General features: G+C 53.1%; 3 protein-coding genes across 11 annotated transcripts; 1 reads left to right on the top strand and 2 right to left on the bottom strand.

The window, feature by feature from the left end:
* The first annotated feature begins 10 nt into the window (after positions 1-10).
* On the top strand, positions 11-8,588 carry NDST2 (N-deacetylase and N-sulfotransferase 2). 4 transcript variants are annotated; one of them, XM_057308500.1, is made up of 16 exons: positions 11-373; positions 1,006-1,107; positions 2,507-2,548; positions 2,636-3,980; positions 4,170-4,257; positions 4,571-4,725; positions 4,911-5,096; positions 5,373-5,501; positions 5,633-5,815; positions 5,910-6,006; positions 6,585-6,708; positions 6,835-7,009; positions 7,211-7,381; positions 7,488-7,560; positions 7,765-7,867; positions 7,963-8,067. In XM_057308500.1, exons 4-15 carry the CDS (start codon positions 2,976-2,978, stop codon positions 7,824-7,826), a joined length of 2,448 nt encoding a protein of 815 aa, XP_057164483.1. In that variant the 5' UTR covers positions 11-373; positions 1,006-1,107; positions 2,507-2,548; positions 2,636-2,975; the 3' UTR covers positions 7,827-7,867; positions 7,963-8,067. The 4 variants fall into 4 exon arrangements, with proteins under 4 accessions (XP_057164483.1, XP_057164482.1, XP_048075021.1 ...); XM_057308499.1 differs by having other exon boundaries at positions 15-373; positions 7,262-7,381; positions 7,488-7,597; positions 7,963-8,588; XM_048219064.2 differs by having other exon boundaries at positions 18-373; positions 7,488-7,597; positions 7,963-8,588.
* Positions 8,589-8,710: 122 nt separating this feature from the next.
* Positions 8,711-23,177, bottom strand: ZSWIM8 (zinc finger SWIM-type containing 8). Of its 6 annotated transcripts, none has more exons than XM_057308497.1 (26): positions 22,649-23,177; positions 20,357-20,510; positions 20,018-20,112; positions 19,686-19,858; positions 19,402-19,509; positions 19,205-19,286; positions 18,952-19,072; positions 18,295-18,496; positions 18,001-18,176; positions 16,640-17,633; positions 15,766-15,876; positions 15,428-15,607; positions 15,139-15,322; positions 14,829-14,927; positions 14,121-14,245; positions 13,199-13,439; positions 12,942-13,100; positions 12,612-12,840; positions 12,147-12,436; positions 11,762-11,985; positions 10,721-11,212; positions 10,312-10,495; positions 10,034-10,210; positions 9,744-9,863; positions 9,309-9,419; positions 8,711-9,188 (listed from the first exon to the last, which is right to left on the bottom strand). In XM_057308497.1, the coding sequence occupies exons 1-26, from the start codon at positions 22,854-22,856 to the stop codon at positions 8,728-8,730; spliced, it is 5,700 nt and encodes a 1,899-aa protein (XP_057164480.1). In that variant the 5' UTR covers positions 22,857-23,177; the 3' UTR covers positions 8,711-8,727. The 6 variants fall into 6 exon arrangements, with proteins under 6 accessions (XP_057164480.1, XP_048075018.1, XP_057164481.1 ...); XM_048219061.2 differs by having other exon boundaries at positions 15,745-15,876; positions 22,649-23,176; XM_057308498.1 differs by having other exon boundaries at positions 9,309-9,487; positions 10,336-10,495; positions 22,649-23,175.
* Positions 23,178-23,787: 610 nt separating this feature from the next.
* CHCHD1 (coiled-coil-helix-coiled-coil-helix domain containing 1) lies at positions 23,788-26,536 on the bottom strand. Its single transcript, XM_026504489.4, has 3 exons — positions 26,381-26,536; positions 26,137-26,255; positions 23,788-25,532 (listed from the first exon to the last, which is right to left on the bottom strand). The coding sequence occupies exons 1-3, from the start codon at positions 26,502-26,504 to the stop codon at positions 25,422-25,424; spliced, it is 354 nt and encodes a 117-aa protein (XP_026360274.1). The 5' UTR covers positions 26,505-26,536; the 3' UTR covers positions 23,788-25,421.
* Between the last annotated feature and the right edge of the window lie 436 nt (positions 26,537-26,972).

A 26,972-nucleotide genomic window follows, 5' to 3' on the forward strand; every position in this document is an offset into this window, starting at 1 on the left:
GGCGCCCGACGCTCGCCAGACTGTGCCACCGGGCGGGGAGGAGGGGGTGCGCCTCTGCGGGCGGGGCGCGCAGCCCGCCGTCTCGGGGGCCGAGGCTCGGCAGAGCGCTGCGGAGGACCGTTCGGCTGCCCCGCACCTCGGCGGTGCGGCTGCGAGGCCCCGACCCTGCGGGGACCTGAGCGGGCGCCGCGAGCGGGAGCGCGCCGCCTCCCCCCCGGGTGGGAGCGGTGGTTGGGCCCGGCTGCGGCAGAGCGTTCGCTCGGAGATGGCGGAGCCGCCGCGACGCGGCCCGAGGCCCCGAGAGCTGGGAAGCCGGGCAGCCCCGGGATGCGGTGGAGCCCGGGGCCAGCGGGGACGCCGCCTAGTCCGCCGGGTGAGCCGCCCTTGAGGGTAACCACCCCCACTCAGAGTGTGGCCCCCACCCACGGTCGCCCGCAGTTCCTCCCCTCACAGACTTCCCTTCAGTTGCCACCATAACCACCCGCGGGGTTGTCCTGGGCGGCCCCCCGTGCGGCCCAGAGCTCCCCTGTCCTGCGTCCCTTCCACCAGCCGCCCTCGTAGTGGCCTCATTGCCCTCGGTACGGGGCTCCTCCTCCCCTCCGGGCTCTCCCAGCCCAACGCCTGCCTCGATGTCACCCCAAGCTCTCCTCAGCGCGTCCCTTGCCGGGTCTCCATCTGGCGCTGCCTGCATATCCACCTGTGACCCCGTGGTCCCCCTCACGGGGACCCTCCATCCGTCCCTCCCCTGCCGCGGTTGTGCCAGCCCCGCATTCCCGTGTCGCGGCTCGGTACCCCTCCTCCCACAGCCTCTGCACCGCTCGTCTCCCGTGCCTATCACTGTGCTGTCGCCCAGCCCAGGCCTGGGTGACCCCTTTGGTGTCTGCCTCCGAAACCGCCCGCTGCTGCCCACGCTTACCGCACCCCGACCCCGTGTTCCTGTCCCATCCCACAGTCCCCCGGTAGCGCCCGCAGCACCCCTTCCCTGAGTGTTGCCGCCTCTTCTAGGTGTGAAGCCAGCATGCAGGGGTTTAAGAGCAGCGGCTGTGGAGCTTGACAGGCCTGACTTCGAGTCCCAGTTCCTCCACCGACTGCTCTGTGCGATCCTGGGCAAGTTGTTAAGCTTCTCTGAACCTCAGATTACGCATATGTAGAATGGGGGTGATAATAGTCTGCACCGCTTACCTACCTCCCCGGGCTGCTGTGCGCATTAAATATATGGAAAGCTCTTAGAAGAATGTCTGACAGTGAGCTCTCAGCCACTGTTTACTGTAATTCTTAACCTTAAGGGGTGAGACACCCTGAGTGTCCACTTCCCCTCAGGACAACTTCTCACTACTGTGTTTTCTCTCAAGAGTTTCCTTAAACTCAGGATTCACCCCTTCTCATCACCATTTTGATCTTCTCCCAGCTTTCTTTTCATGTCAATTAATTTGACCCAGGCCAAAGCTGAACTGTTCTTAAATTGTCTCTCTCAATTCTGAGGAACCCTGTCTCTGCCTAATCACCCCTGAGATGTGTGTGTCTGGGAGGGGGTAGTAGAGGGGGATTGCCAGTCACTGGCCTTACTAGGAATGGCTAAGCTGGAGAGAGCAACAATAAAGCTGCTTGAAGCAGTCTATCTATTGAAGAAAACAGTCTCCAAAATTAGGTCTCCCTAAAACTGTTTTCTGATCACACTGTCCTTACCCCTCTCTTATTGGTTGGATATGACTTAAGCTCCTGTTACTCTCATCCAGTCCCACTCAGTTCGCTCTGTTTTTGTAACGGGATTCAATCCCTCACATCTCCACAGGCTAGCTCAGGACCTTTCTGAACTGTTCAGTGATGAGGATATAGTATCACCTAGGCTAAGTTAAGGAAGGAAAACTAAAGTGAGAGGGAGAGACTCTGGACTCAGCTCTCTGGCTTATCTCAGACCCCAGGGATTGGCCTGCTCTGGGGCTACGTTTTTGTCGCCTCTGCCACACTCGTGCAGGTGAGGTGAAAGGCAGGGGATGAGTAATTTTTCAGAAGCCATGGAAAAGGGAGTCCCCAGGTTCTGGGTTTGGAAGTGAATTGGATGATTAGCAGCATTTCTCTTGCCTCTTCAGCTCCCGCCACCATAGTGGCCTCCTGACTACAAGTTCGTTAGTGCTTTTAGCTTGTGATGTTGGGTTTGATTGATGAGGAAGATTAACAGACTCATGAGTTTCCTCTTATCTGATATTTCGTTGGACCAGCACAGGACTTGTGGGGCTTTCCGTCCCTTCCTCCCAGGCCCACCAGAGCTCCTGCTGGTGACCAACTGCTCAGTGGTGGGCTGGGAACTTCTTTCAGAGCACGTTCATTTTCAGCCTCCTGAGCTGTTTGGTCTCTTGCTGGTGGGAGATTTGTTCCCTTCCAACCGTTGAATATATTGCTCTAGCTCAGAACTTAGCTCAGGAAGGAGAATTTAGACAGTATTCTAAGAAAGGGAACAAGCTGTGAAGTGAAGGTTTGAGACTCAGATTGTGGTGTTCTTCTACAGGAGTTTTTTTTTCTGGAGAACAAATCATCCTGTGAGCAGGAGGTAAGAGAGATGGGTGAAGCGGGGAATGAATTAATGACACACTTTCAGGTGGAGAAGTAACCCTTGATTTCTCTGTCTTACAAACAGTGAGAGCAGAGATTATGAACTTTGTTGACCTCTGATGTGAGGAGCTCAGCAGGACCAAGAGTGGAGCCTGGCTAGATTTGCATCCTGAAGCCATGGACCAGGGGGCAATGGTTACCTGAGACCAATGGACTCTGTCCAGTTGCCCCTTCTAACTCCCCTACCCTAAAGTAAGGGGACTTGACTCCAACTTTTCAGGGAACTGACCCTGACGAAATCCTTTTCCCTTGTTTTTCTATCCTTCCACCCTAGTGAGAGAGCCCCAGCCTATAGAACTTCTACCTCCCATCCCCTGAGGTAGTCCCCATCCCTGCTTCCCCTTCCCCACGTCCCCTTCCCCGCCATGCTCAAGCTGTGGAAGGTGGTACGCCCAGCTCGGCAGCTGGAACTGCACCGCCTCATACTGCTGCTGATCGCTTTCAGTCTGGGCTCCATGGGCTTCCTGGCTTACTACGTGTCCACCAGCCCCAAGGCCAAGGAACCCTTGCCCCTGCCCTTGGGAGACTGCAGCAGTAGTGGGGCAGCTGGCCCTGGCCCTGCACGACCTCCAGTCCCACCACGGCCCCCCAGGCCACCAGAGACAGCGCGAACTGAACCTGTGGTTCTTGTGTTTGTGGAGAGTGCATACTCACAGCTGGGGCAGGAGATTGTGGCCATCTTGGAGTCTAGTCGTTTTCGTTATAGCACCGAGCTAGCACCTGGCCGAGGGGACATGCCCACGCTGACTGATCATACCCGTGGCCGCTATGTCTTGGTCATTTATGAAAACCTGCTCAAGTATGTCAACCTGGATGCCTGGAGTCGGGAACTGCTAGACCGGTACTGTGTGGAATATGGTGTGGGCATCATTGGCTTTTTCCGAGCCCATGAACATAGCCTACTGAGTGCCCAGCTCAAGGGCTTTCCGCTTTTCCTACACTCAAATTTGGGGCTCCGGGACTACCAAGTGAATCCTTCTGCCCCCCTACTACATCTCACACGCCCCAGCCGCCTGGAACCTGGGCCGCTGCCTGGTGATGACTGGACCATCTTCCAATCCAATCATAGCACATATGAACCAGTGCTTCTTGCCAGCCTTCGGCCAGCTGAGCCCCCTGTGCCAGCACCAGTGCCTCGCCGGACCCGGCTTCCCACTGTCATACAGGACCTGGGGCTTCATGATGGCATCCAACGGGTGCTCTTTGGCCATGGCCTTTCCTTCTGGCTCCACAAACTTGTTTTTGTTGATGCTGTTGCGTACCTCACTGGCAAGCGCCTCTGCCTAGACCTTGACCGTTACATCTTGGTAGACATTGATGACATCTTTGTGGGCAAGGAAGGTACCCGCATGAAGGTGGCTGATGTTGAGGTCAGTCTTTTTCCTGACTCAAATTTCTTTCCTCAGAAGCTGTTTCAAGCTCTGTCCTATCAGACTCCCTTGACTCTGAGCTTGTCATAGGTATTGATCCCTGCCCTTTCCAGTCAGGGAGAACATTAGTTCTCATTTTTGAGCTCAGTCTGCTCTCATGATTTCTTGTGTTCCTGCTACCCTTCCCAGGCTCTGTTGACCACCCAGAACAAACTCAGGACCTTAGTCCCCAATTTCACCTTCAACTTGGGCTTCTCGGGCAAGTTCTATCATACCGGTGAGTGTATTCTCCTGCTCCCTCAGCTTATCAAGCTTAGTTTGATCTGTCCCTTCACTGTTCATCTTCCTGAGCATACAAGTTGGAGAAAAGGGTCAGGGCTTGGGGTGAAAATGCTATGAGGAGCTGGTAGTGGATATGAATTTAGGTTAGCATGGGTGGCTGGAGGGCAAGTCAGCAGGGGGCAAATACGCTTAGGTAGGCAGAGGTCAGCAATCTTGTCCCGAGAGTGGAAGGTGATCAGTATTGTTACAGAACAGAGGAGGGCACATGGCCCGACTGGCTGTGGTCAGTGGTCAGTGTGTGATCATAGGGACAGAGGAGGAGGATGCAGGGGACGACATGCTGCTGAAACACCGCAAAGAGTTCTGGTGGTTCCCCCACATGTGGAGCCACATGCAGCCACACCTGTTCCACAATCGCTCCGTGCTGGCTGACCAGATGAGGCTCAACAAACAGTTTGCTCTGGTGAGACCCTTGGATCTCTTCCCCATACTTTTCCCCAGAGATAATGCTTCCTTTTCAACCTTCCCCTAATGGGGTGCCCTTTCCCTACCCTGTCCATTGTTCTTTCTGTGGAGGCATCCCCACCCTCTTTACCCTCTACTCCCTGAACCTCACCAGGTCCTGGTGAGAGTCTATGCCATTCCCAGGAGCATGGGATTCCCACGGATCTGGGGTATGCTGTGGCCCCCCACCACTCGGGTGTATACCCCATCCACACGCAGCTCTATGAGGCCTGGAAATCTGTGTGGGGCATCCAGGTGACCAGCACTGAGGAGTATCCCCATCTCCGCCCTGCCCGCTACCGCCGTGGCTTCATTCACAATGGCATTATGGTGAGGGACCCCCGATACAAACTTGAATCAAACTCCTATGTTTAGACAGCCACCAACCTGCATTGACCTGTGTCCTGTCAACTACTAGTCCAAGTTCACATAATACGGGGTAGAGGGGTAAAAAGTCATAATGAGCACATAGTAAGTTTTATTGGTATAACTCAGTCCTCTGCAAACCCAGGGAATCCTAATGCTGTAGGGCTTTTGTCCCTTATCTACTTTTCATTCCGCCTTTCAAATCTCATCTGTCGCTTTCTTTTTCCCCCTTTCTTCTAGGTATTGCCACGGCAGACGTGTGGCCTCTTCACTCACACAATCTTCTATAACGAATATCCTGGAGGCTCTCGTGAACTAGACCGGAGCATCAGAGGTGGAGAGCTCTTTCTGACAGTGCTGCTTAATCCGGTAAGGTGCTGAGAGGAAGGTCTAGAAGACTGGAGAGCCCACGTGTATGTAGGCTGGGACCTTTGCTCACCAAGCCTGATTCTGAGGTGGGATAGGCTCTCCACTTCTGACATGCAGGCACCCCCTTGCAGATCAGCATTTTTATGACCCATCTGTCCAATTATGGAAATGATCGGCTGGGCCTGTATACCTTTGAGAGCCTGGTGCGCTTCCTCCAGTGCTGGACACGGCTGCGCCTACAGACCCTTCCTCCTGTCCCTCTCGCACGAAAGTACTTTGAACTGTTCCCTCAAGAGCGGAGTCCCCTTTGGCAGGTACGGATGGAGCTCAGGCTGACCAGAGAGACATGACGAGGATGGGAAGGGTTGAAGAAAAGATTAGACATCTGATTCTTTGCCTCACCTTCAGAATCCCTGTGATGACAAGAGGCACAAAGATATCTGGTCCAAGGAGAAAACCTGTGATCGGCTCCCCAAGTTCCTGATTGTGGGACCCCAGAAGACAGGTGAATCATCCCTAACTAACTTCTCTTGCCCTGCCTTACACCCAAAGGATTCTTTGGCCAAAGAACTCCCTTCTCATACCCATCCCTCCTTAATCCACTTTTTTTTTTTTTTTTTAAAGATTTTATTTATTTGACAGAGAGACAGCGAGAGAGGGAACACAAGCAGGGGGAGTGGGAGAGGAAGAAGCAGGCTCATAGCGGAGGAGCCTGTTGTGGGGCTCGATCCCATAACGCCTGGATCACGCCCTGAGCCAAAGGCAGACGCTTAACCGCTGTGCCACCCAGGCGCCCCCTTAATCCAGTCTCTTGAGACAGTGCTTCTTAATTCTCGTGGTGCATCAGAATCATCTGTGGATTTTTTTTTTTTTTTTAAAGATTCACAAGTGATTCTGATGTTCTCAGTCAAGGCTGAGAACTACTATTTTAACCCTTCCCTGGGCCTTAGTCTTTCCTTCTCTCACTCTAGTTTGTCCAAAGGGGATATTACACCCAGCGTAGTTATTTTCTCACCTCCTTAAAGTTCATGTTGTTGATCTGGCTTCTTTCCCACAAGAGTCTGGACTTTCTCTCCCATTTAGGGACCACAGCTATTCACTTCTTCCTGAGCCTGCACCCAGCTGTGACTAGCAGCTTCCCTAGCCCCAGCACCTTTGAGGAGATTCAGTTCTTCAACGGCCCTAATTACCACAAGGGCATTGATTGGTGAGACTGGGACCCCTTGGAATGCTTCTCAGAGGAACACTCCCTTCCCCCCCAGATACCTCTTTCCAGCTTCCACTAGCACAGCTCACTGCAAATTCTCTGCCTCTTGTCTGTACTACTTCCTAGGTACATGGACTTCTTCCCTGTCCCTTCCAATGCCAGCACTGACTTTCTATTTGAAAAAAGTGCCACCTACTTTGACTCAGAGGTTGTACCACGTCGGGGGGCTGCCCTCCTGCCACGAGCCAAGATCATCACTGTGCTCACCAACCCTGCTGACAGGGCCTATTCCTGGTATCAGGTGAGCCTGAAACTAGGGATACATTAGGGCTTCAGTGAGGGAGGTGGTGACTGCTAGAGAGACAGGAAGCAAGAGGGTAGGGAAACTAAACCAGTTGCTTTGTGGAAGGATTCCTATGCTCTTTATTCACTAGACCAAGAGTAGGGCAGAATGATTCTGTGAAATCACCCATCCCTTCCCTTCCTATTCCTTGTCCTTCAGCACCAGCGAGCACATGGAGACCCAGTTGCTCTGAATTATACCTTCTACCAGGTGATTTCAGCCTCCTCTCAGGCCCCTCTGGCTCTTCGCTCCCTGCAGAACCGCTGTCTTGTCCCTGGCTACTATTCCACCCATCTGCAGCGCTGGCTGACTTACTACCCCTCTGGACAGGTACGATCCCCCAGTAGCCCTTGTTGGGGTCCCCCTTCCCCTCCTCTTCCCTTCAGCCTAGAGGCTTCTAAGGAATACAGAGGGAACCGCATCCCTGTCCCTTTAGTTGCTGATTGTGGATGGGCAAGAGCTGCGTACCAACCCAGCTGCCTCAATGGAGAGCATCCAGAAGTTCCTGGGTATCACACCCTTTCTGAACTACACACGGACCCTCAGGTGGGAGAGTATGACCCAGGGGAGGAGAAATCTGGGGGAAATGGGGAAGCAGGTTGACCATGTCTGGAAGAGACATGTGTCCCTGTGAGCTGGGAGAGGTAGTGTATGTTTATGGGGTTTGAAATTCCTTTCTCCCTACCAACCAATGGCCTCTTCCTGTTGACCAGGTTTGATGAAGATAAGGGATTCTGGTGCCAGGGACTTGAAGGTGGTAAGACTCGCTGTCTAGGCAAGAGCAAAGGCCGAAGGTATCCAGATATGGACACTGAGGTGAGTAAAGCCTGGGAAAGGTATCCCTCTCTGCCTCTAAGATCTCATCCTTGTCCCACTCCTTACCATTTCTGCCTCCATTTTTCTCCTATTAGTCCCGCCTTTTTCTTACGGATTTTTTCCGGAACCACAATTTGGATCTGTCGAAGCTGCTAAGCCGGCTTGGACAGCCAGTGCCCTCATGGCTTCGGGAAGAACTGCAACATTCCAGTCTGGGCTGATGTCCAGGCCTCCTGTACCAGCGAAAGCCCCCAGCTTCCCTAAAGGGCAAGCCCAGAGCAGGGCCCACAAGGGGGATTAGAGTGGCCCAGCCCCTGCCCCTTCTACCTCAGTGGCCCCCATGCCTGGGATGGCTGAGAAGGGAAGGGCAGTCCTTTCCCATAGCTCTGGGGTCTTATAAAGGGGCTTCCCTTGACACCCTACATCATGGTACTAGGCACCTTTGACCCATGGTCTTAGAAGGTGGGCAGGAATGAAAGGGTCCAGGCAGGGTGTAGAGGAACATATTAATCCAATGATTTCCCTCTTCATCCTCAGCAGTATATCTATACCTGACTATGGGAGGGACCCCCTACTGTGGGATCAGTGGGATCTACCTGTGGCTCGGTCTTCCTAATGTCATTCACATTGAATGGGGAGGAGGCCGGACAGTGGCTCATAGAGCTAAGTATGAGCCCTAGCTGTGGGCTACAAATGTCCTTAATAAACATCCTTATTTTTCTGTTTTGTCTGCCTCACTGGAGTGGGAGAAACTTAGGCTAAAGCAAGTATCAGTCTTTTCCCCCACCCCGATTCAAAGCTCATTTGCATATGGTGGGAAAGAAGGTGAAGGCCCAGGCAGACTAGAGTAAAAAAGGAGTTTATATATTTATAAATGCCAAATAAATACCAGAGGCCACCCAATGCCCCCTCCCAGACAGGGCTGTCTCCCCCAACCCTAGGCTTCTAGGGTCTGAGACATCTTGGCCCCAAGCTACAGCCCAAGAGCAGCTGCCAGTCTGGGCTACCAGAGAACTGAGTGGGGATGATCTGTCCAGCCAAGATTCACTCCCTCTGTGTGAGGGGCCCCCATAGCCACAGGCCTGTGTCCCTGTATAGGACCCTAGAGGGGCCAGACTCATGGGGAGAAGGTGGTCATCTCGAGTGAGACCCGCTGCCACAGCTCCTTGGTCTGTTTGCTGCGCTTGAGGTTCTGCAGGATGTCGTTGAACTGCATCATGCCCATGGGTGTCAGGCAGAAGGCGCTGCGGGCACTGCGGATCGCATTCACAAAGTCGTCGTAGTCGGCAGGGGTCAGGTGGATCAAGCGGTGGTGGATGTACTGGAAGAGGATGAGCCACTAAGCACAGAATCAGGCCCGTCCTCCCTAGCATGTGGGGTAGTCTGTTCCATGCCTGCCCAGGAGGAGCTCCACCCTACTCCATCCTTCCTAGGTTGTCACCTGCATGTATGCCTGCTGGCAGCGCTGCACCAGTTGGTGGAAGGCCGGGGCACGCAGGTGGTTGTGGGCATGAGCAGGGCTCAGCCGCTGCAGCGTCTCCATGACGATCTCCTGCAGCACAAACGGGCTCAGCACCCCCTTGGCTGCCCCCACACAGAACTGGTGCACGTAGTTCACTCCTGGGGGGCAGGGGGAGGGGCATGAGACGGGGGTGGCCACCTCTGCCCTAGGGACCCAACTTTTCTCTCTCAGCTCTGGCCTGGCAGAGAGCCTCCCTCCACCCCAGGAGCTGAGGTAACCCACCACCCCCCGCGCACGCACACATACCCGACCAAGGCCTCAACTCTGAGCAAGAGCTAGGAAGGAGGTCTGGGATAGGAAGGTGGGGGAAGCGGGTGGGGGGCGGACAATGGTCCTGGGGAGGGGAGGTGTTACCCAGCTTTGCTGCCAGCCCCAGCAACCATTTCACATCATCAGTGTAGGGGGGGGAGCGGGAGAAGTTGTTGGGGTGATCATTGTGTGCTCGACGACCCAGCATCTCCAGTGCCAGCATTCCTGGGAGAGAAGGGTGGGTACATGGTGGGGGTACATCCTTTTCTTCCTCTACCCCAATCTGGTACACCTGACCCCACAGTAAACAAATTAAGAGCTATGGGGAGGGAGGTGTCACCGAAGAGCCAGTGGCACAACTGCAGGTGGGGGCACAAAAAGGGACCTCCTCTCACCAACACGGTAGGCAGCGTGCAGGTGATGTAGGCTGTGTGGGTTGACAGGCTGACTGTGTGTCTCCTCCTCGGGTGGTGGAAACCCCCCGCTCACCAGAGGGCTAGGCTGTGTAGTCAGGGCAGGCAACGAGGCACCCTGGATGGCTGGAAATGTGGATGCTGGATGGACGCTGCTCACTGAGGGTGGGATGAAAGCCATATGAGCAACTCACTGACCAAAGAGGGACAGAGGGTTCCTCCCCCATCTCCCCTGCCCAGTGTACCTCCCCTCCATTCACCTGTGCCCTGTCCCCACAACTCACAGGCCACACTGGTGGGCAGTGGGAGCCCTGGCTCTGTGTGGTAGGGATGTACTGTGATGGGTGCCATGGAAGGGACGGGGAAAGACACAGCAGTGGCAGCAAGTGAGGGGGGAGTCACTGAGTAGGGGTACTGAGCCCCCAAGAAGGCAGGATGCACACCCTAAAGACAGGAAGAAGAGAAGGAAATTATATTAAGATATAGCTCTCCCCCTTCAGCCCACAACTGGGTGTCCCCACATTTCTTATCCTAGTTGGCCTGGGTCCCCCAGACCTCCACCACCTCACCAGGACAGCCCTATTCTCCTAGAGTACCCCACTCCAACCCCACATGAACTCCCAATGTTCTTCCACATGTCCAACCCCCCCAGCAGAACACTGGTCTCACCTGTGGGTATGCAGAGCTGGGCACAGGGAAGACGGCAGGCCGGGGCATATGAGGCATTGGGTGGGCAGGGTGAGCTGGGTGGGTGAGGTATTGAGGGCTGCAGGGCAGGTGGGGCTGTAGAGCAGTGTAGGGGTGCAGGCCAGGGGAATGACCATGCCCCAGTCCTGGACCTGGATATAAACTGGACCCCACTGAGATGACTGGCACCACTGTGGCTGCTGCTGTCACTGCTGCTGCTGCCGCCACTGTAACCGGCTCAGTCCCTGGGCCCCCCCTGCCCTCAGACAGCCCCCGCCCAGCCTCCCCAGCTGCCCTGATCCCACTGGCACTACAGCTTGTAGCCCCTTCACGGGCTGTGGATGAGCCACCTGCTGTTTGCTCATATAGCCAGAACCACTGGTGAGCAACCTCAAACAACACTTCGGGGTATACACCCCCACCCTTAGCCGCCTCTTCCACTGCCATGCAGGCCTTCTCCAGCATCAGGTTATCCTGGAAGGGAGGGGCAGAGAGTTTGGTTAAGGGAGAGGGGCTTTACTCAGGCATAGTTTTAAATGACATTCCAACATCTCCCTCTGAGTTGGCTGCTTCCCAGGGAGGCATCACAGGTCATGGCCAGTGCTCAGAGTCCGTGTCAGAGCAATGAATGCTTCATACAGACACTGAACAGACACCTGCTGACCAGAAGACCCAGGTTATAGTCCCAGTTCCAAACTAAGCCGCTTCCTCCCATCCAATTCCACTATCTCCCCAAGGCCTGCCCTAACCTAAGTATTTCAGCCTGGTGATCACTTTGACCCCTGAAGTATAGGCCTCCATTTCCTTATCTATAAAGTAGAATAATCCTAATCTCAGAATTAGAAGGTAAAAGAAGTAATGGATGTGAAAGTGAATATGTCAGGTGTCACCATATCAGGACAAACTAAATAATTCGTGAACTTCAGGATATGGGAATTAAGAGCGGGGCTGCTAGTCTTCCCCATGCCCAATGCCCCTGCCCAGATGCCTCAAAGCAGGTCCCCAGATTGCCTGTAGAAATACCTGCTCCTTGCACTGCACCAGGGCCCGCTGGATCTCATTGGGGTTCAACGCATGGGCATGAGGCAGGCAGCTTAGGGCTAGCTCCGCTGCTGCCCTCACCATATTGGAGTCTCGTGCCCGTGATGCCCTGTCAGCCAGGGATGCAACCTCAGGGGGTGTCAAGTGTCCATCCCAGCATTCTACCAGTATAGTCAGAGCTGCACTGCCGATCTCCATTGCCTGACCTTCAGGGAAAGGAGCAAAAATCAGAATGGGGTTAGTATGGGCACCATTGGGGAGCAGGAATGGGGTCTTCTATCAGATCGGTAATTCCACAGGGATAAGACTCTTAGCTCTTATCAATTAACCCCCCTCCCATACCCAAGTCAAGACACTTGGGGTTTACCTGTAATCCAGGAAACGTGGGAAGAATAAGTACGTGAGAGCCAGTTGGGAGAAACAAAGTTGTGCAGGCCAAGGGCATAAAGCCCAATCTCGAAGGCGCAAAGGTGCAGGTTGCGGTGAGGACCCTGGTGGCCCCCTGAGGAAGATGGATGTGTGAAAATGGAAGTGCTGCTGTTGCCCCCTGCCTTGATCAGCACCGTCTTCGCTAACTCGAAGTAGAAGTGTGCAGCTGCCTCTGATGGCTGATTGGGTACATGGGGGGCATGACTCTCGGGACGGCGGCCCTTGTACCTGAAGGGGCAATGGGGTAGAGACGGGGATAGGGGTTTCTCTGAAATGGGCATCCAGGTAGGTTGGGAAAGACCAGGGTAAGTAGGGTCACTGGGGGAACAACAGCTAGATTACACTAGGGATGCGGCTCTGAGGGTGGGCCAGATGAGAGGAGAGGTGTATTTCTTCCACTGACCTGCCAACTTCAACTGTCTTCGCCCGGGCCCCTCCACTGGCACTGGCCCGGCGACTTCCACTGGAGGACGAGGAGCCCAGGGAGTCCGAGGAAGAGCTGCTAATGCTGTCACTGTCCTGTCCTCGGCCCCAGGAGGTGGGGGCCCAGCCCCCTCGAAGTGGCCTCCGGCTTAAGGTGGGGGAGCTATCCGATGTGGTTTCAGGGGCACTGCTGTCAATGCTGGCCATGCCTAACCCAAGACAAGTCAGTCTCAGAAGCCAGAAGTTCCAGAGTTCAGACTTCAGGAATATCGTTCCCTCCATGTCATCCCACAGCTGCATACATGCATACCTGTGTGTTTCTTCTTAGGCCGCCCTGGGGAGCCCCAGCCCCGTCCATTGTAGCCTCCACGACTGCCAAGTGCCAGGCGGCTGGGAACCTTCCCTTCTGGCCTTGGGGTTAAAGCTGCCTCAGATGGGAGACCCTCACAGGGAGAATGTGGGGAACTTTCTAGGTAGGGAAAATAGGACATTGGGATGAGCTCAGGAAAGGGGACCCCAACATGGTTCCATACCATTCATCCCCCCTGCCCAGTGCCCCCACCTCACCAGGCACATTCTTCTCTGTGAAGCCCTCAGTGGGGCCTGGCCCAGCCCCTGCCACACTCCCTGGCTGAGCAGGCCCTGCAGAGCCCGAGGTCAGTGGTTGCAGGGCCCCTGGGGCAGATGGGCCCCCATGCTTTGAAGGAGACCTCTGGCTGGCTGTGGCTGGGCGGCTGGATGAGTAGAACGAACTCAGTGTCTGGGGCTTATGCGTCTGGCTCTCTCGGTCCAAGAGTTTGTCTAAGATCTGGAGAACAGAAGCAGTGACAAGATGCCCTTTATCTCCTGACTTCTATTTCTATTACCTTCCTCTCTCTTCGAAACCGTTTAATACTACTTCAGGAGACTTCCCCAGGAGAACACTCCCCCCACCCAAGATAGGGGCTGGCTTACATACCTTTGATATCCTAACACTTAATCACAGGACTGAGTATACTGACATTCAATAAATATTGAAATAAACGTATAACTGACTTTATGCCCTCTGCTTTTCTTCTTCCACCCCCTGCCCAAGCACTCCTATGAGAACCACTGGTCTTACGCTTTTTTTTTTTTAGTGGGTTTTTTTTTTTTTTTTTAAGTTTTGTTTGTTTTTAACTTTAGAGTGAGTGTGCATACAATCGCCGCAGGGAGGGGCAGAGGGAGGAGAGAGAGTCTCAAGCAGACTCCACACCTATTGCAGAGCCCGACAGGGAGTTCACTCTCATGACTGAGATCATGACCTGAGCTGAAATCAAGAGTTGAACGCTCAACTGACTGAGCCACCCAGTCCCCCTGCAATTTGGTCTTATTCTTTATGAAGTGTCCCTAAGATTCTCCATTCATCTCCTATGAGCAGTATAGCCTTTTCCTCATTGTACTGGAATTCCTAAGAAAGGTGGTAAAATTTGCTCTCTGCCTGTCAAAATCCTAGTACCTCAGTCCCTACCTTTTTGAGCTTGGCTTGGTCATCCTTGTAAGTGATCATTAGTGCCAGTGCCAGGTCACCCTTCTCCCGACGTGTGCCTTCACATAGGAGGGGATGCTCTGCCTCACTCACAGTTGTCTTCATACCTGTAAGAAGAAGGGTCTCATAGGGACTGAGAATGGCCATTAACTCCTAAGACAGCAAAGGTGAACAGGCCAGGGCTGCTGAGCCACCAGCATGAGATAAGGAGTTCTCCTGGTCCAACCCACATCCCCTGTGGAAGGTCCCCATCACTTATTACATCCAGCCTTAGCTCCGATCTGCTTTTTAAGACCGTCATAACCTGGCCCACTCTTCACAGCATACCCATCATTTCAAGGAAGCTGGACTCCTCACTCTCACGAAGACTTGATTGCCCGTGTCTTTATTCATGGTGTTTCATCCCGCTATCAAAAACTTAACTGATCTTTTAACCTACATTCCATATTCTATACCCTCCCTAAGTCCTTTTCCTAGATTTTTGTTTTGCTGCCCTTATAACACCCAATTGCCATAGCGCCCATTTTGTTCCTGGATTCTTCACTGTCTCATAGGCACTACTTGGCTCATACATGTCATTCTGGCTGTCCCACTACCCTAGAACCCCTTCAAAACAGGGCCATGTCTCACGCCCTTCATGGCCTGGGCCAGGCTTAGCTCACAGATGTGCTCAAGATACTCTAGACTCACCTAAGGCAGCAACTGCTGCTTCAAATCCCAGCTCCTCATCCCCAGGCATCTCGTTGTTCCAGTTACGACTCGGAGGCCGGGAACCCGTGGGAGAAACCACTAGATAAAAGTTGGAGTAAGTCAGCCAGACAGAAGCATCATGGGAAAGAATGAAATGTAGGGAACCCAAGACGCTTATCATTCCAGACCTCTCATGAAGCTGCCCGATGGGTCCTAAAGGCAATTCAAAGCCTTGGGGCTCTTGGTTTCTCCTTAGAGAAAACCACTCCCACCCAAGATTCCTAACTTGCTGTAGAGTCATGCACCATACCTGGAGCACAGAGAACGTCAAAGATGAAACTGGCCAGCATGAGAGGCAAAACAGGCCGATAGTCACAGAGCGTCCCCTCCCGAAGCTCCTCTGCCCGGCACCGCATGGTACTCATCTCACTCGGACCCAGAGGAATCTTCTTGAGCAGGGCAGCCACCTCAGACTCCTGGTATGCCAGCTTCACCTAACAGTAAGGAAGGAGCTCAGACCTCTCAGCCTTCAGTGGCGATCAAGCTGCAAGACTCAGAGAAGATGGCAGTAAAAGGCTCAGATACAAAGAACCTCTGACCTCCAAGGCCTTGGTAGAAGCTGGGGGCCGCTGAAGCTCCAAGGCAAACATGCCAACTCGGAAGGCCAGGTTGTGGTGCTCCGGACGCTCACTCAGCACTGTCAACAGGAAGGCTGCCTTGGTCAGGGTGTTGGTAGCCACCCAGGTCTGACGGCTCGTGGATACCTTGTTCTTCTTGCCCTAAAGAGGGAAGTGCAAGGAGGCAGGCCGATGAATCTGACTCATCTTGGTGGTGTGAGGAGGAGGCTCTCACTTGGGGTGGGGCATAGAAGAGGGTTAGGGCTAAGTGGGGAAGGAGGTAGGTGGGGGTCTCTCACCTTGGCAGGGGGCGGCTCTACCTTGAGGTCGGGTGGGTTGGCTAGCAGGTCCTGGGCAAGCTCCACGGTGAGGCGGGAGGCCTCACTGCTATAGCCGTGCGCATGCAGGGCCTCAGCACAGGCAAACAGTACCTGCAGAGGACACAGGCAGCACACAGGTTGAAGCCCTAACTTCCAGGGGCAGGACGCCACACTCGTTCACACAGCAAACATCCCATGAGTCCCTGCAACATGCTAGGCCCTATACTGGTCCTGGGTAGACTCAGTCTGAGAACTCACAGTCTGATCAGAGAAACAAACACACAAACCAGCGTGAAGCCAGCTCCCACTGGGAAAGGTCAAGAGGGGAACAGGTGGGTAAGATACCTCACTGGGGCCTGGGGCAGAGGAGCAATCTCAAGGAAACTTCCTCAAGGAAGTGATCTCTAAGATATCTGAGACCTGAAGAAGGAACAGGAGCTGACCGGGTAAGGTGAGGGAAGAACATTCTAGGCAGAAAGGCCAATCTGTGCAAATGTAAGGATGCAAGAGAAAGCATGGCAAGCTAGAGGAATGGTTCAGCTGACCAGTATAAAGGACAGAATAGCTAGATGAGACTGGAGAAGCACGCAAAGTTCAGACCAAGTGGAGCCTCACAGGTCATGCCAAGGACCTTCATTTTTAAACTCAGGGCAATGAAAAATACTGAAGACTTTAAAGTATCAGAGCGACACCCTCAGACAGTTCAGGAAAATCAATATGGAAGCCGTGAAGAGAAGAGAACGGACTGCAGGCAGGGAGGCCAATTAGGAGCCCACTACTGGATTCTCACAGCCATGCCACAGTCCCGACACCCCCCAGTTAGAGCCAGCTGGCCCCGCTCCCAGCTGTGGCTAAGAAGCACCCTTCTCCTCACCTCCATGCGGCTCTCCTGTTCCAGTGGCTTCAGCCCGGCAAACAGGTCGTGCTCCTCCCCGGCCCCGCCCTCGGCCTTCTCTTCCTCACCCCCAGCCCCATCCTGGGCATTCAGATAATATGCCTGGTAGTCATCATCCTCCTCTCCGACTGCGGTGGCTGCCTCTTTGGTTTTGGGGAGCCCATTGCCACTCTCATCTGTGGAGGGGAGGTCATCCCGGGTACAGACCTCCCCAGGCAATAGGCCGCGGGGGCCAGCAGAGGCTGTGGGAGGCTCAGGCCCTTCTGAGAAGTACACACCACCATCTTCTTCATAAGTATCTGGGGGTTCAGGAAGGAAGGTGGAAGGACCTCGGGAGCCACCAGGAGGAGGGCAGGGTGGCGGGCTCTCAGGGAATCCACCGAAGGTGCTGGCCTCTGCGCCCAGGGCCAGGCTGCTGTCATCCAGGCTCATCTCGGCCAGATCTGGCTCCAGGGAGCTGTCTTCACTGCTCAGCCGTCGCTTGCTCCCACCGCCTGCTGAGCCCTTGCCCCCACTGCCAGCCCCACCCAGTGCCTTGGCTTTGCCCCCACCTGGACCCATCTTATGCAGAGCCTTATCTCCCCCCTCAGCAGAGAGGCGGCGGGGCCCCCGCTGTGACGAGGGGACCCCCTCACCCAATCCCTTGCGCTTGGCCCCAGGCTCCTTGGGCCGCACAGCTGGCTCAGAAGGAAGAGGTCGGGGCCGCTCCCGGGATTCCTCCAGGCCCCCAGATCGAGAGGCACCTGGCCGAGGGGGCAGGGCTCGGGCCCAGCAGAGTGCCAACTTCCGGTCAGTGCCACTGTAGGTGACACCGGGAAGCGGGTAGGCCTCTTCCCAGTTGAAGTAGCAGGCCTCCACTGCTGGCCGGAAGCCAGGGAAGAGCCGCTCCAGGGTCTTTTTGTGCTGTCCCCGCTTCACATTCTCAATCACCTTCAGCTGCCACTGGCGTAGCTGTGCACACAGTTCCCGGCGGCTGTGGGGACAAAGTTGGGGAGGCTGCAGGGGGGCTACACTCTGCCCCAAGAAGGGATGGAAGGAGCGCAGGCATAAACCCCAGAAGGGAGGAACAGGGAAGGACCCAGGGAAGCACTTCTTGCACCAGCCCATACACATCACTCCAATAACTCAGGTATTTGGGAAAGTGGGAGCTATTTAGGGGAGGGAAGAAGAAAGCCTCTCAGAAAAAGGACTCCCAAATCACTGGTCCCCTAATGCTCGGCACCTGCCACTTCCCTCCGACTAGAAGAACAGTATGTTTCTGTGTGGACAGGAGCGGAGGGCCTGGTCCGTCCGGGGCTGGCCCAGTGTCTGCGCTGTGGCGAGCCCAGGGAGAGACTCACCGCTGGGGGCTGAGTGCAGGGTCCAAAACAGCGAGCCTCCACAGTGTGACCATCTCATCACACATGCTGGCACAGGCATGGGCTGCCACCTCTGACTGCCCGTTGCTACGGCCCGTGTGCCCACTGGCACTGCTGTGTGAGGCTGAGGTGCGCACGCTGTACCACCAACCTGTTATCTGGCAACAAAGAGAAAGACAGAGCGGCGTCCTCAGCGTCCCTGTCAGCAAAAGGGAAATGAGGTTAAGGGAGGGAGAAAATGAACCACAGTGGGGCTAGCCAGCTCTGGAGGGCTACCTGTTCATAGGTGAGGCACTGGTCAGTGAGGATTTCCAACAAGGGGGCAGCATTGCTGTCCCTCCGTTTGAACATCTCCCGCACAATGCTAAGCAGGTTCCAGACACCCTCCGGCTCGCGGCCCCTTAGAGGGCGCAGCAGACATGCCCATTCAGCAGCGGCTGGCGGCTCCGTGGAAGACAGGTACATGGAGTTCACATCACTGTGAAGGGAGCACAGTGGCAAATGCTGACCCTGAGATGGGGCTGCCTCAACAAGTGAAAATGCACTAGGGCTTCGACACAAAAAGGGTCCTGACCCAAAATACAGAGTGTAGGGGGGAAAGGACGTCCAGGACAAAAATTCTTGAAGCCTGGGTATTAACAGAACAAAGGATCTGGGGGCGCCTGGGTGGCACAGCGGTTAAGCGCCTGCCTTCGGCTCAGGGCGTGATCCTGGCGTTATGGGATCGAGCCCCACATCAGGCTCTTCCGCTATGAGCCTGCTTCTTCCTCTCCCACTCCCCCTGCTTGTGTTCCCTCTCTCACTGGCTGTCTCTATCTCTGTCGAATAAATAAATAAAATCTTAAAAAAAAAAAAAAAAAAGAACAAAGGATCTGTTATCCTGAAGGATGCTCCCTTCCGCCACAGACACAGGTGTAAAGAGATCCAGCTTACCTGAAGACCACAGGCGAGGGGCCACAGAACTTGTGCAGTGTCTTCTTGATATTGTCGGTGAGTGTTGATTCATCCAAATACCAGGTACTCTGGTCAGAGGCGGAGGGCCCTGCTGTGGGGTCTGGGGGTGACAGGCAGTCAGTTACCTAGAGACAGGGACCTGGATTCGCTGACAACAGCAAGCTTCGCGTGAGCGGTGCTCTGCACTACCAGCCTTCCTCCCTCCTACTGCCGTCCTTCTCTCCACACTCACCGGGGGCTCCACACACTGTATTGATGGCTGTCGACTGCGAAGAGAGGAGTTCATCCAGAAGACGCTGGGCTGTGGGGAGAATCTGAGGGGGAAAGGGACAAAGGCATAGGTGACCCAAGGAGGCACAGGTCTAACGTGAAGACTTCTATGCGGTCCCAGAGCCTGGAGTCGGAGGAGGGTGTGCCAACCTCCCTCACCTGCTGAGGGAGCTCACTGATGAGGTACTGAGCAAACTTCTGCAGCTGGTCCCTCTGCAGCCGAGACAGGGACTCTGAGACTGGGGCACGCAGGCAGACTGCAGAAGCCTGAAGGGGACACAGAGAGAAACCGAACAAGCTGAGAAAAGGCTTGCTGACGCTGGCGCTGGGAAAAGACAGGCACATTAAGGGAGGCGAGGGGGCTCACGTTGTGGCCAGGCATGCAGCGGAGAAGGGGGGGACGGAGCGTAGGATAGGGCCAGGATAAATTGGGAGGGCCTCACGTTGTGGATGCGGAAGAGACAGAGGGCCACGACGTGAGTGCACCATTTGGCCCCAGCCCCACAGGTGCAGCTGCAGGAAGTGACCCGGCAACGGTCAAACATCACAGCCACGTTGTAGGCCCCTTTGGGGGGTACCATCTGAGGTGGCACCACTGTAGCACTCAGGTGGAACCCTGGGGAGAAACATGGGTATGGTCAGGGAGAGCCATCAAGACATCATTCTCTGCCCTCAACCTTGACCCTGCAGTTATTCTGACAACCCGCTCTAGCTTCATTCCTAACACGGGGGTTGGGAGAAGCAGGGGTGCCACAGGGCCCGAGGGCACCCTTACCTATCTGCAGCGGGTCCTTCACAGCCCTCATGCGGAACAGCTGATCCCCTCGCTGGAACTCATCCGCGCTGCCATTGGCTAGGCACGAATACAGCCTGGTAGTGAAGAGGAGGACAGACACAACTCAGCAAATAACCTTCTAGAGACCCTGTCAGAGACCACAATGCCCTGGGCACTCCCCAGTGTCACTCCCTCTTGGGGAAAATCCCAGGCACTCTCCTCCCCTTGTCTTCTTCTTACCACAGCCCCAAATACAGTATCTCCTCTGTTCTGTAGGAAGCCCAATACACAGTGTGGAATATCAGGACCCACTCCCCACCATCAGTCCTTTAGCCTCACCGGATATCCTCTTCATTCTCAGGGAAGCTCCAAAAAGCAATTCGGAGCTGTAGCTGCTCAGGCACTGGGGGATAAACTTTCTCCACCACTTCAAATGGGATATGAAATGCCACCTGCTTTGCTGATAGCTCCACCAATGGGATCACCAGTCCATCTTGGAAACAAATGTTTGGGTGAGGGTAAAGAGAAGGGGAAATGAAAAGGGCCATGATTACTTGGCACTAATGCCAGTGCCTAACTTCTTGGGCCCCACTTCACTATGAAAGGAAGGGGAGAGCTGGATGAAAAACCAAGGGCCCCTCCTGTTAGGCTACATTAACCCTTAAGACTCCCATCGGGGGGAGGGGAGCTAGTCAACAGCAGCCCACAGTCTGATACCTAAAGTCTAGAACAGAAGATACCAGGAATATCCCAGAAACTCCTGGCCAAACAGGTGTGTTCCAGCATCCTAGCAAGTAACCCCTCTCACATGGCTTGGCATCCAATTTCCCTTATACCTAGCACTTTAGACTCATATTACGACGTTGTTAACGTCTCTCCTCTAACATTGTCTTCTCTAATTGCTTTTTTACTACCCTTTTTTTTTTTTCTAGATGACTACAGACCTCTACCTAAGAAGTGAAGATGGGCCAGAGCCCAGAGGAGTTAAGAGAGGGAGCTCCACTACAAGAGAGGCTACATGTCCTTTGGCACACCTGAACCTTGGCTTCCTACAATGGAAGCCTGGGAAGGGGAGTGGGGAGGAAGATGGGTTATCCCAGGGGAACCTAGCGACTGCTCCTGCTATCACCTGGAGTAGGATGGAACTGCCACTCAAGGTTTCCTACACTGTTTTAATCAAAAAGTGGTGAAACACAATAGACTGTATACATATCTCCCCAAATCGCTAGTCGGATTAGAAGGCAGATCAGAAAATCACGGAGCTGAAAGAAACCTTTTTTTAAAAAGTTAATCTCCTTATTTTACAAGTGAGCAACTGAGGGGAGCCCAGGCTGGCAGGGGGCTTGGGGAATGACATGCTTTCCTAGATCTTAACCTATTCAGGAAGATATTGATGTGCTGAGAATTTTCACCAACATAACTTCGGTTACTTCCCTCAAAGTGAAGGAGCTCTAAGCACCAAGGCTACTCACACATGCAAATGTGGAAGAAGCAAAGAGACCAGAGAAGATCCACAGTGAAACTGCCTATGATCTCTGTGGGCGTGTGGCTGTGTGTACACAGAACATATGCCACCTCTCCAACTGAAGTTGAACACTACCACTCCTAACAAATGACATGTGTACATTTCTCTCTGCCCCAAAGGGGTGCTAAGAATCTCGGTACGGCAGTTTGGAAAACAGGACTCTTGGAATGGCCGGAGTAGAATCATAACCCGGACTGCTGAAAAATGTCAGCTTGCACTGAGGCCCAGGACAAAAACTGTGCCATAAGGAAGGCAGGGAAAGGATGTGGTGAGTCTTGAGCCTGTAAGGCTTCACTTATCGTCAGTCTCCCCTCACTCACCTTTAATAAAAGGAAAATTCTTCACAGCACTAATCAGTTAATTCACTGAAAGACCCACAGATGAAAGAAGCTTACAGCAAAAAGCAGGAAGAGTGTTTCATAAGGAGACTCTAGAGACAATTACCTACACTTTTCCCCGGGGGCCCCAGATGATAGAAATCTAAGGCTCTAATCCAGTGGTCCCAGCCTCAACTCCTGACAGATGTTCAATATGGCCGAGAACCAAGGCTCTGATGAGAATCTATGTAACTATGGAATCTCCTCTCACAGGCCAGTTCACCTCCACTTTCCTCTGGATGGAATCCCTTCTTCGTGTAGCCAGGATCAGAGACTGTCATCACCCTTAACAGGAAGCTCCCAATGCACTCTGCAAAGGGGTTGACAACCCTCAAGTGGTCCCTTCTTCACAATCCACCTCTTACCCACCTTCTCTTCTATTTTCTGGCTCGCCACGGGCTGAACTCGGTGAGTATTCCCAAGTCCGACGAGTTTTTTCTCCTACCCCATCTCTAAGGCAAATGAACCACAAAAGATCTACCTTCTGTCGCTAACCCTATCCAACCCAGGATTTCCCAGCCCTCTCTCTCTCTCTCACACACACACACACACACACACACACACGGGGGCGCGGAGAAGCCAACCCCAGGAAGACTGGAAAAGCGAGTCCAGAAGTCCGTTCTGAGCTTGGGACAGCTCGCGGTCCGGGACAGCTCCCGAGCAGGGACAGCTGCTCAGCAAGGCCTGAGCAGAGCCAGCCCGCTCCCTTCCCCCTCCGCTCACCCTCACCTCGCATTCTGGTACCGCCACTGCCACCTCCGCCACCGCCGCCAGTGGGGGAATTGGGCCCCGCGGACTGTTTGCGCCATCCCCGCCAGTTCTGGCAGAGGCTCTCGGCCTCGGAGATGAAGGAACAGAGCGAATCCTCCTCAAAGCGGTCCGAATCTTCGAATGAAAAGCGCTCTCCGTCCTCCCATTCCGCGAACATCAGCTCCATGGGGCCTGCACCCCCCGGGGCCGGGTCCCCCCCCGCGGATCCGGGGCCTGGGCCGCCGGCCGGGGGCTGAGGGGAGGCCCGGGGCCTGAGGGGCGAGCCGGGGCTGGGGGTAGCCGGGGCGCTCAGGGCGGCCGTGCCGGACGAGGATCTCAAGCCTGGAAGGGGTATGGAACCGGGCCTCGCCCAACTGCGAGGTGCGAACAGGGATCGTGGCCACTATCCGAGACTCAGGGCCCGGACGAAGCGCTCGGCAGCCGGGGCCTCTCGGCGGCTGCGGCGCCGCCTCCCCCATCAGCTGATCTGAACTTCCGGCCGCGCCGGCCACCACCACTTCCGCCCTCACGCGCTTGGGAACCGAAGCCGGTACGGGCAGATGTAGAGGACCTGTTTGTTTAATTGCTGCATTTCCTGCCTTTTTTTTCTCGAATCCACCCTCAGATACTGTAAGAGGAAGCCAACCCCCAGAGGTATATGAAATGACTACAGATCCCAGCAATAACCCGGCATCCATAATGTCCCCAAGGAATAAACAGCCGCCATGAATGCCGGGAATCGTAGGCTGTCAAGCGATAATACCGGAACTATTGGGTGGAGTTATTGTTTTAACTCCGGATAGGCCCTGGGGCCGCATCACCTTCTGGGAGTTGTAGTCCAGAAGCCTGCATTCCATCAGACTTGTCACAGGGTGTCATCGGGGAAGCACCGCGAAAAGAATGCACTTGATTTCAGGAAATGGTTGTACTGTTTTGACAGTGGGTCCTTTGAGTTCAGATGTTTTGGGTCTTTTTTTGTGCATACGGACTCTTTGGAAGCCTGGTGAAGTCTCTATAGACACCCTTCTCAGATTGTTTGTAAATGCACAAAATAAAATATAAAAATTACAAAGGAAACCAATTATGTCGAAATACAATTTTAAAAATAATAAAACAAATTTGTAACATAGTAATACTTCTTTATTTACACATTAAGTAAAATCCATCAGCAAGTGTAATAACTACCATAATTTTGAAGCTAGTGATGCGTATGATATTGAGGTATCTGTAACCTACTATATGAAAATATGATTTCACATAGGTATTGCTGATACTGTGGTTTGGTTCCCTCAGTCCTAACTGAAATGCTAAATTTCAATTGTGGCTAAAGATAAAAATTTGTTTCCCATTCATGCCCACTGACCTCTTACTGGGAATCTATTGACCCTAGGTTAAGGACTCCTAAGTCCAGTCCAAAATGCCTAAGCACCGAGCTTCTTCCTACAGCTAAAAGCCTCAGCTCTCAGAACCAGGCAACTGCCCAGTGCTATACCCATGGGGTATAAGGACTACAGGAACAGGTAGCTGTAGGGGTCAGGGAGGCAAGTCCCCTTCTTTATCTGAATAATTATCCCACTGGAGATTTAGAAACCCCACTGACCCCTTTGTCTATTTAATGCTCTAACATATATAGGAACGGTTAAGTTAGTTATGCCTGAAAGGGCAGAGTATACATAAAATGCTATACAATTGTTTCTAATATCAAGTGGTCACAGAAGTTAATGCCTTCAGCAGCTACGTATAGATAACTTAATGAAAGAAGTGAACAGGTAATACACAAAGAAGATAATTGCAAATACGTTTGTTTCACCATTTGGGAGAGGCCAATGCCAGGCACCTGGAGAATAGAGACAAATGATAATCAGCTCTACTTGATTATTGCCATGCAGGAATGAGAAATTTGTGTTGCCAGATCCTTTTTTTTTTTTTTAATAGAAAGCTCCAAGGTGGATTTTTAATGACATTTTCCCTATTTCTGAAGGTGGTCATCTAATTTAAAAAGAAATTTTTAATTGTGTTGGCTAAATAAAATACAACTGCAGTAACTTTGGTCACCAATTTGTAAACTTCTGATTATTCTGGGAGCATCTTGCAGGGGCTATGCACAAAATAGGCAGTCCCTAAATACTTAGAGATGATGGCAAAAAAAAAAAAACCTCTGGGGCGCCTGGGTAGCACAGTCATTAAGTGTCTGCCTTCAGCTCAGGGCGTGATCCCAGCGTTCCGGGCTCGAGTCCCACATCGGGCTCCTCTGCTGGAAGCCTGCTTCTTCCTCTCCCACTCCCCTGCTGTGTTCCCTCTCTCGCTGGCTGTCTCTCTGTCACATAAATAAAAATAAAATCTTAAACAAACAAACAAAAAAAAGAAACACCTCTGCACATAGACAGACTTCAACTCCCTTACTGCATCCAAAGGCAAGGGTACTAAATGGTGTAAGGACTTCAAGTGCAGAACAAGAATAAATTTGTCCTGCTCCTGGGGCAAATCAGGGAGCAAAGAACTTCCAGTCTCGGGGAAGATAAAGCATTCAAGTATGGAGGGAGAACCTAATCTATAACAAAGGCCAAGTTTTCTTCAGAGGATTTTATTTCAAGATAAAGCATAACTTCCACCCTGACAATGATTCCAAAGGGTGAAACAGGTGTCTTGCCTTTCACCTTTCAAATAGAGCATGGCAATGCAAACGTCTCTAAAACACCTCTGCATAGTTCTCAGTAGCTACAGTCCAGTCATAGAAAATGCTTCTCCATTTTCAACTGACATGAGATTTGTTAGGAAATCTCTGTAACAACTTATTCAGTTTCTTGGGGGGTAAATTCCCAGATTCTCCCATGTCCTGGATTGATCTCACCTTTCGGGCTTCCTGAAAAGACAGAACAAAAACAAAAATGACAGCTCTACAGTTTATCCTGACCTAGGCCAATAGTTCTCACAATGCCACAAAGCACATTAATATATGTTAACCAGCCTGGAAATATGTGTGTCATCTACTCAATCCCCTTTCAAAAGTGACTTGGAACTTACAGATGACTGTATGACCTGAAGCTACCATGCCAGCTAGCAATTAATTTTAGGCTAAAATCCAGACAACCTACCCTTCACTGTCTTTAGCTCTATTTCAGACAATAATGTCTATTTGAGCAGCACTTTAAATTTTACAAAGTGGTTTTCCCATTCATTCCTTCATTTAACATTCACAGCATTCTGTAAGGTGGGTATTAATGTTAACCTCCTTTTACATCTGGTATAGCTAAAGCTTAGAGCAGTGAAACAAATCACTCAAGATCACAATGCCTTCAAAACATAAGTTTTTCCACTTTAGCATGAGTGAAATCGCTTCCACAACTTTCCTCGCCTTTTTAGAATGAGAATTACTTTCTAACACCTAACAAGAGGAAAGCAGAACAATTACTTGTATCCCTGCCCCATTCTCCTCCCAAAAGGGCACCCTATGAGCCTTCTGTCACCTCAGCCCTCGAAGCACAATCGAAGAAATCCTGGATCTCTTTTCTGCACGCTTCGTCGCGGAATTCATTCTGCTTCCAACACGCCATCATCACCGACATCTCTGTGACACAAGTCGCCTCTGGAGGAGCAAAACGGGAGCACCCTCAGTCACAAGGAAACCCTTACCTTCTGGCCCTCCCACCCAGTCGCCCCGTGCATCCCTCCGGCTTCCGCTCTAGAGCCTCCCTGGCTCCGACTGCTCACCGCCCCTCTCCCGGCGTCGTTCCCCAACACGGTTAGCTAGGATGAGGGGCTTGTTGGGCTTCAGTATAGGCTTCCGCGGATTTCCCAGCCGCGGTAGGCGACCCCGCAGGCTGGGCGTCGCCATTGCGCACCGAGCTCCCGGCAGGCTCTGCGTCTCCGTGCGTGACCTTGCGTGACCCCTACGAGCTCGACGAGTTTCTAGGCGCGCAACCTGAGGGAAGCTGGGAGGCCTGCCTGGTCTCTTGGCTCAGTAGGCCTGGTGCTGGGATCCTCCACCGGTCGTTTAAGACCTGTGTGCAGGTTAGGAGGAGAGTCTTTGGGGCTCGTGCGCTGACCTAGACCGCTCTTTTGTGGGCTCCCGACCCTGAAGTTTCCGGGCTGTGCTAGGCCAGGAACATCCAGGAAAGAACACGATAAATAGGACACTCGTTTATGGTGGTAGCTGGCTGAATTAGAGGGTGATTGCCATGGGCAAGGGCAGAGGATGGGAGCGAATCAAAATATGAGACTTTAAGATGTTAGGTTTGGACAGATTCTTATTGTTTTGACAAGTCTTCAAGAACTGTTGGATTTTACTACCTTTAAAACCACC

Source organism: Ursus arctos, unplaced genomic scaffold (assembly GCF_023065955.2).
Source record: "Ursus arctos isolate Adak ecotype North America unplaced genomic scaffold, UrsArc2.0 scaffold_7, whole genome shotgun sequence".
Classification (NCBI taxonomy): domain Eukaryota; kingdom Metazoa; phylum Chordata; class Mammalia; order Carnivora; family Ursidae; genus Ursus; species Ursus arctos.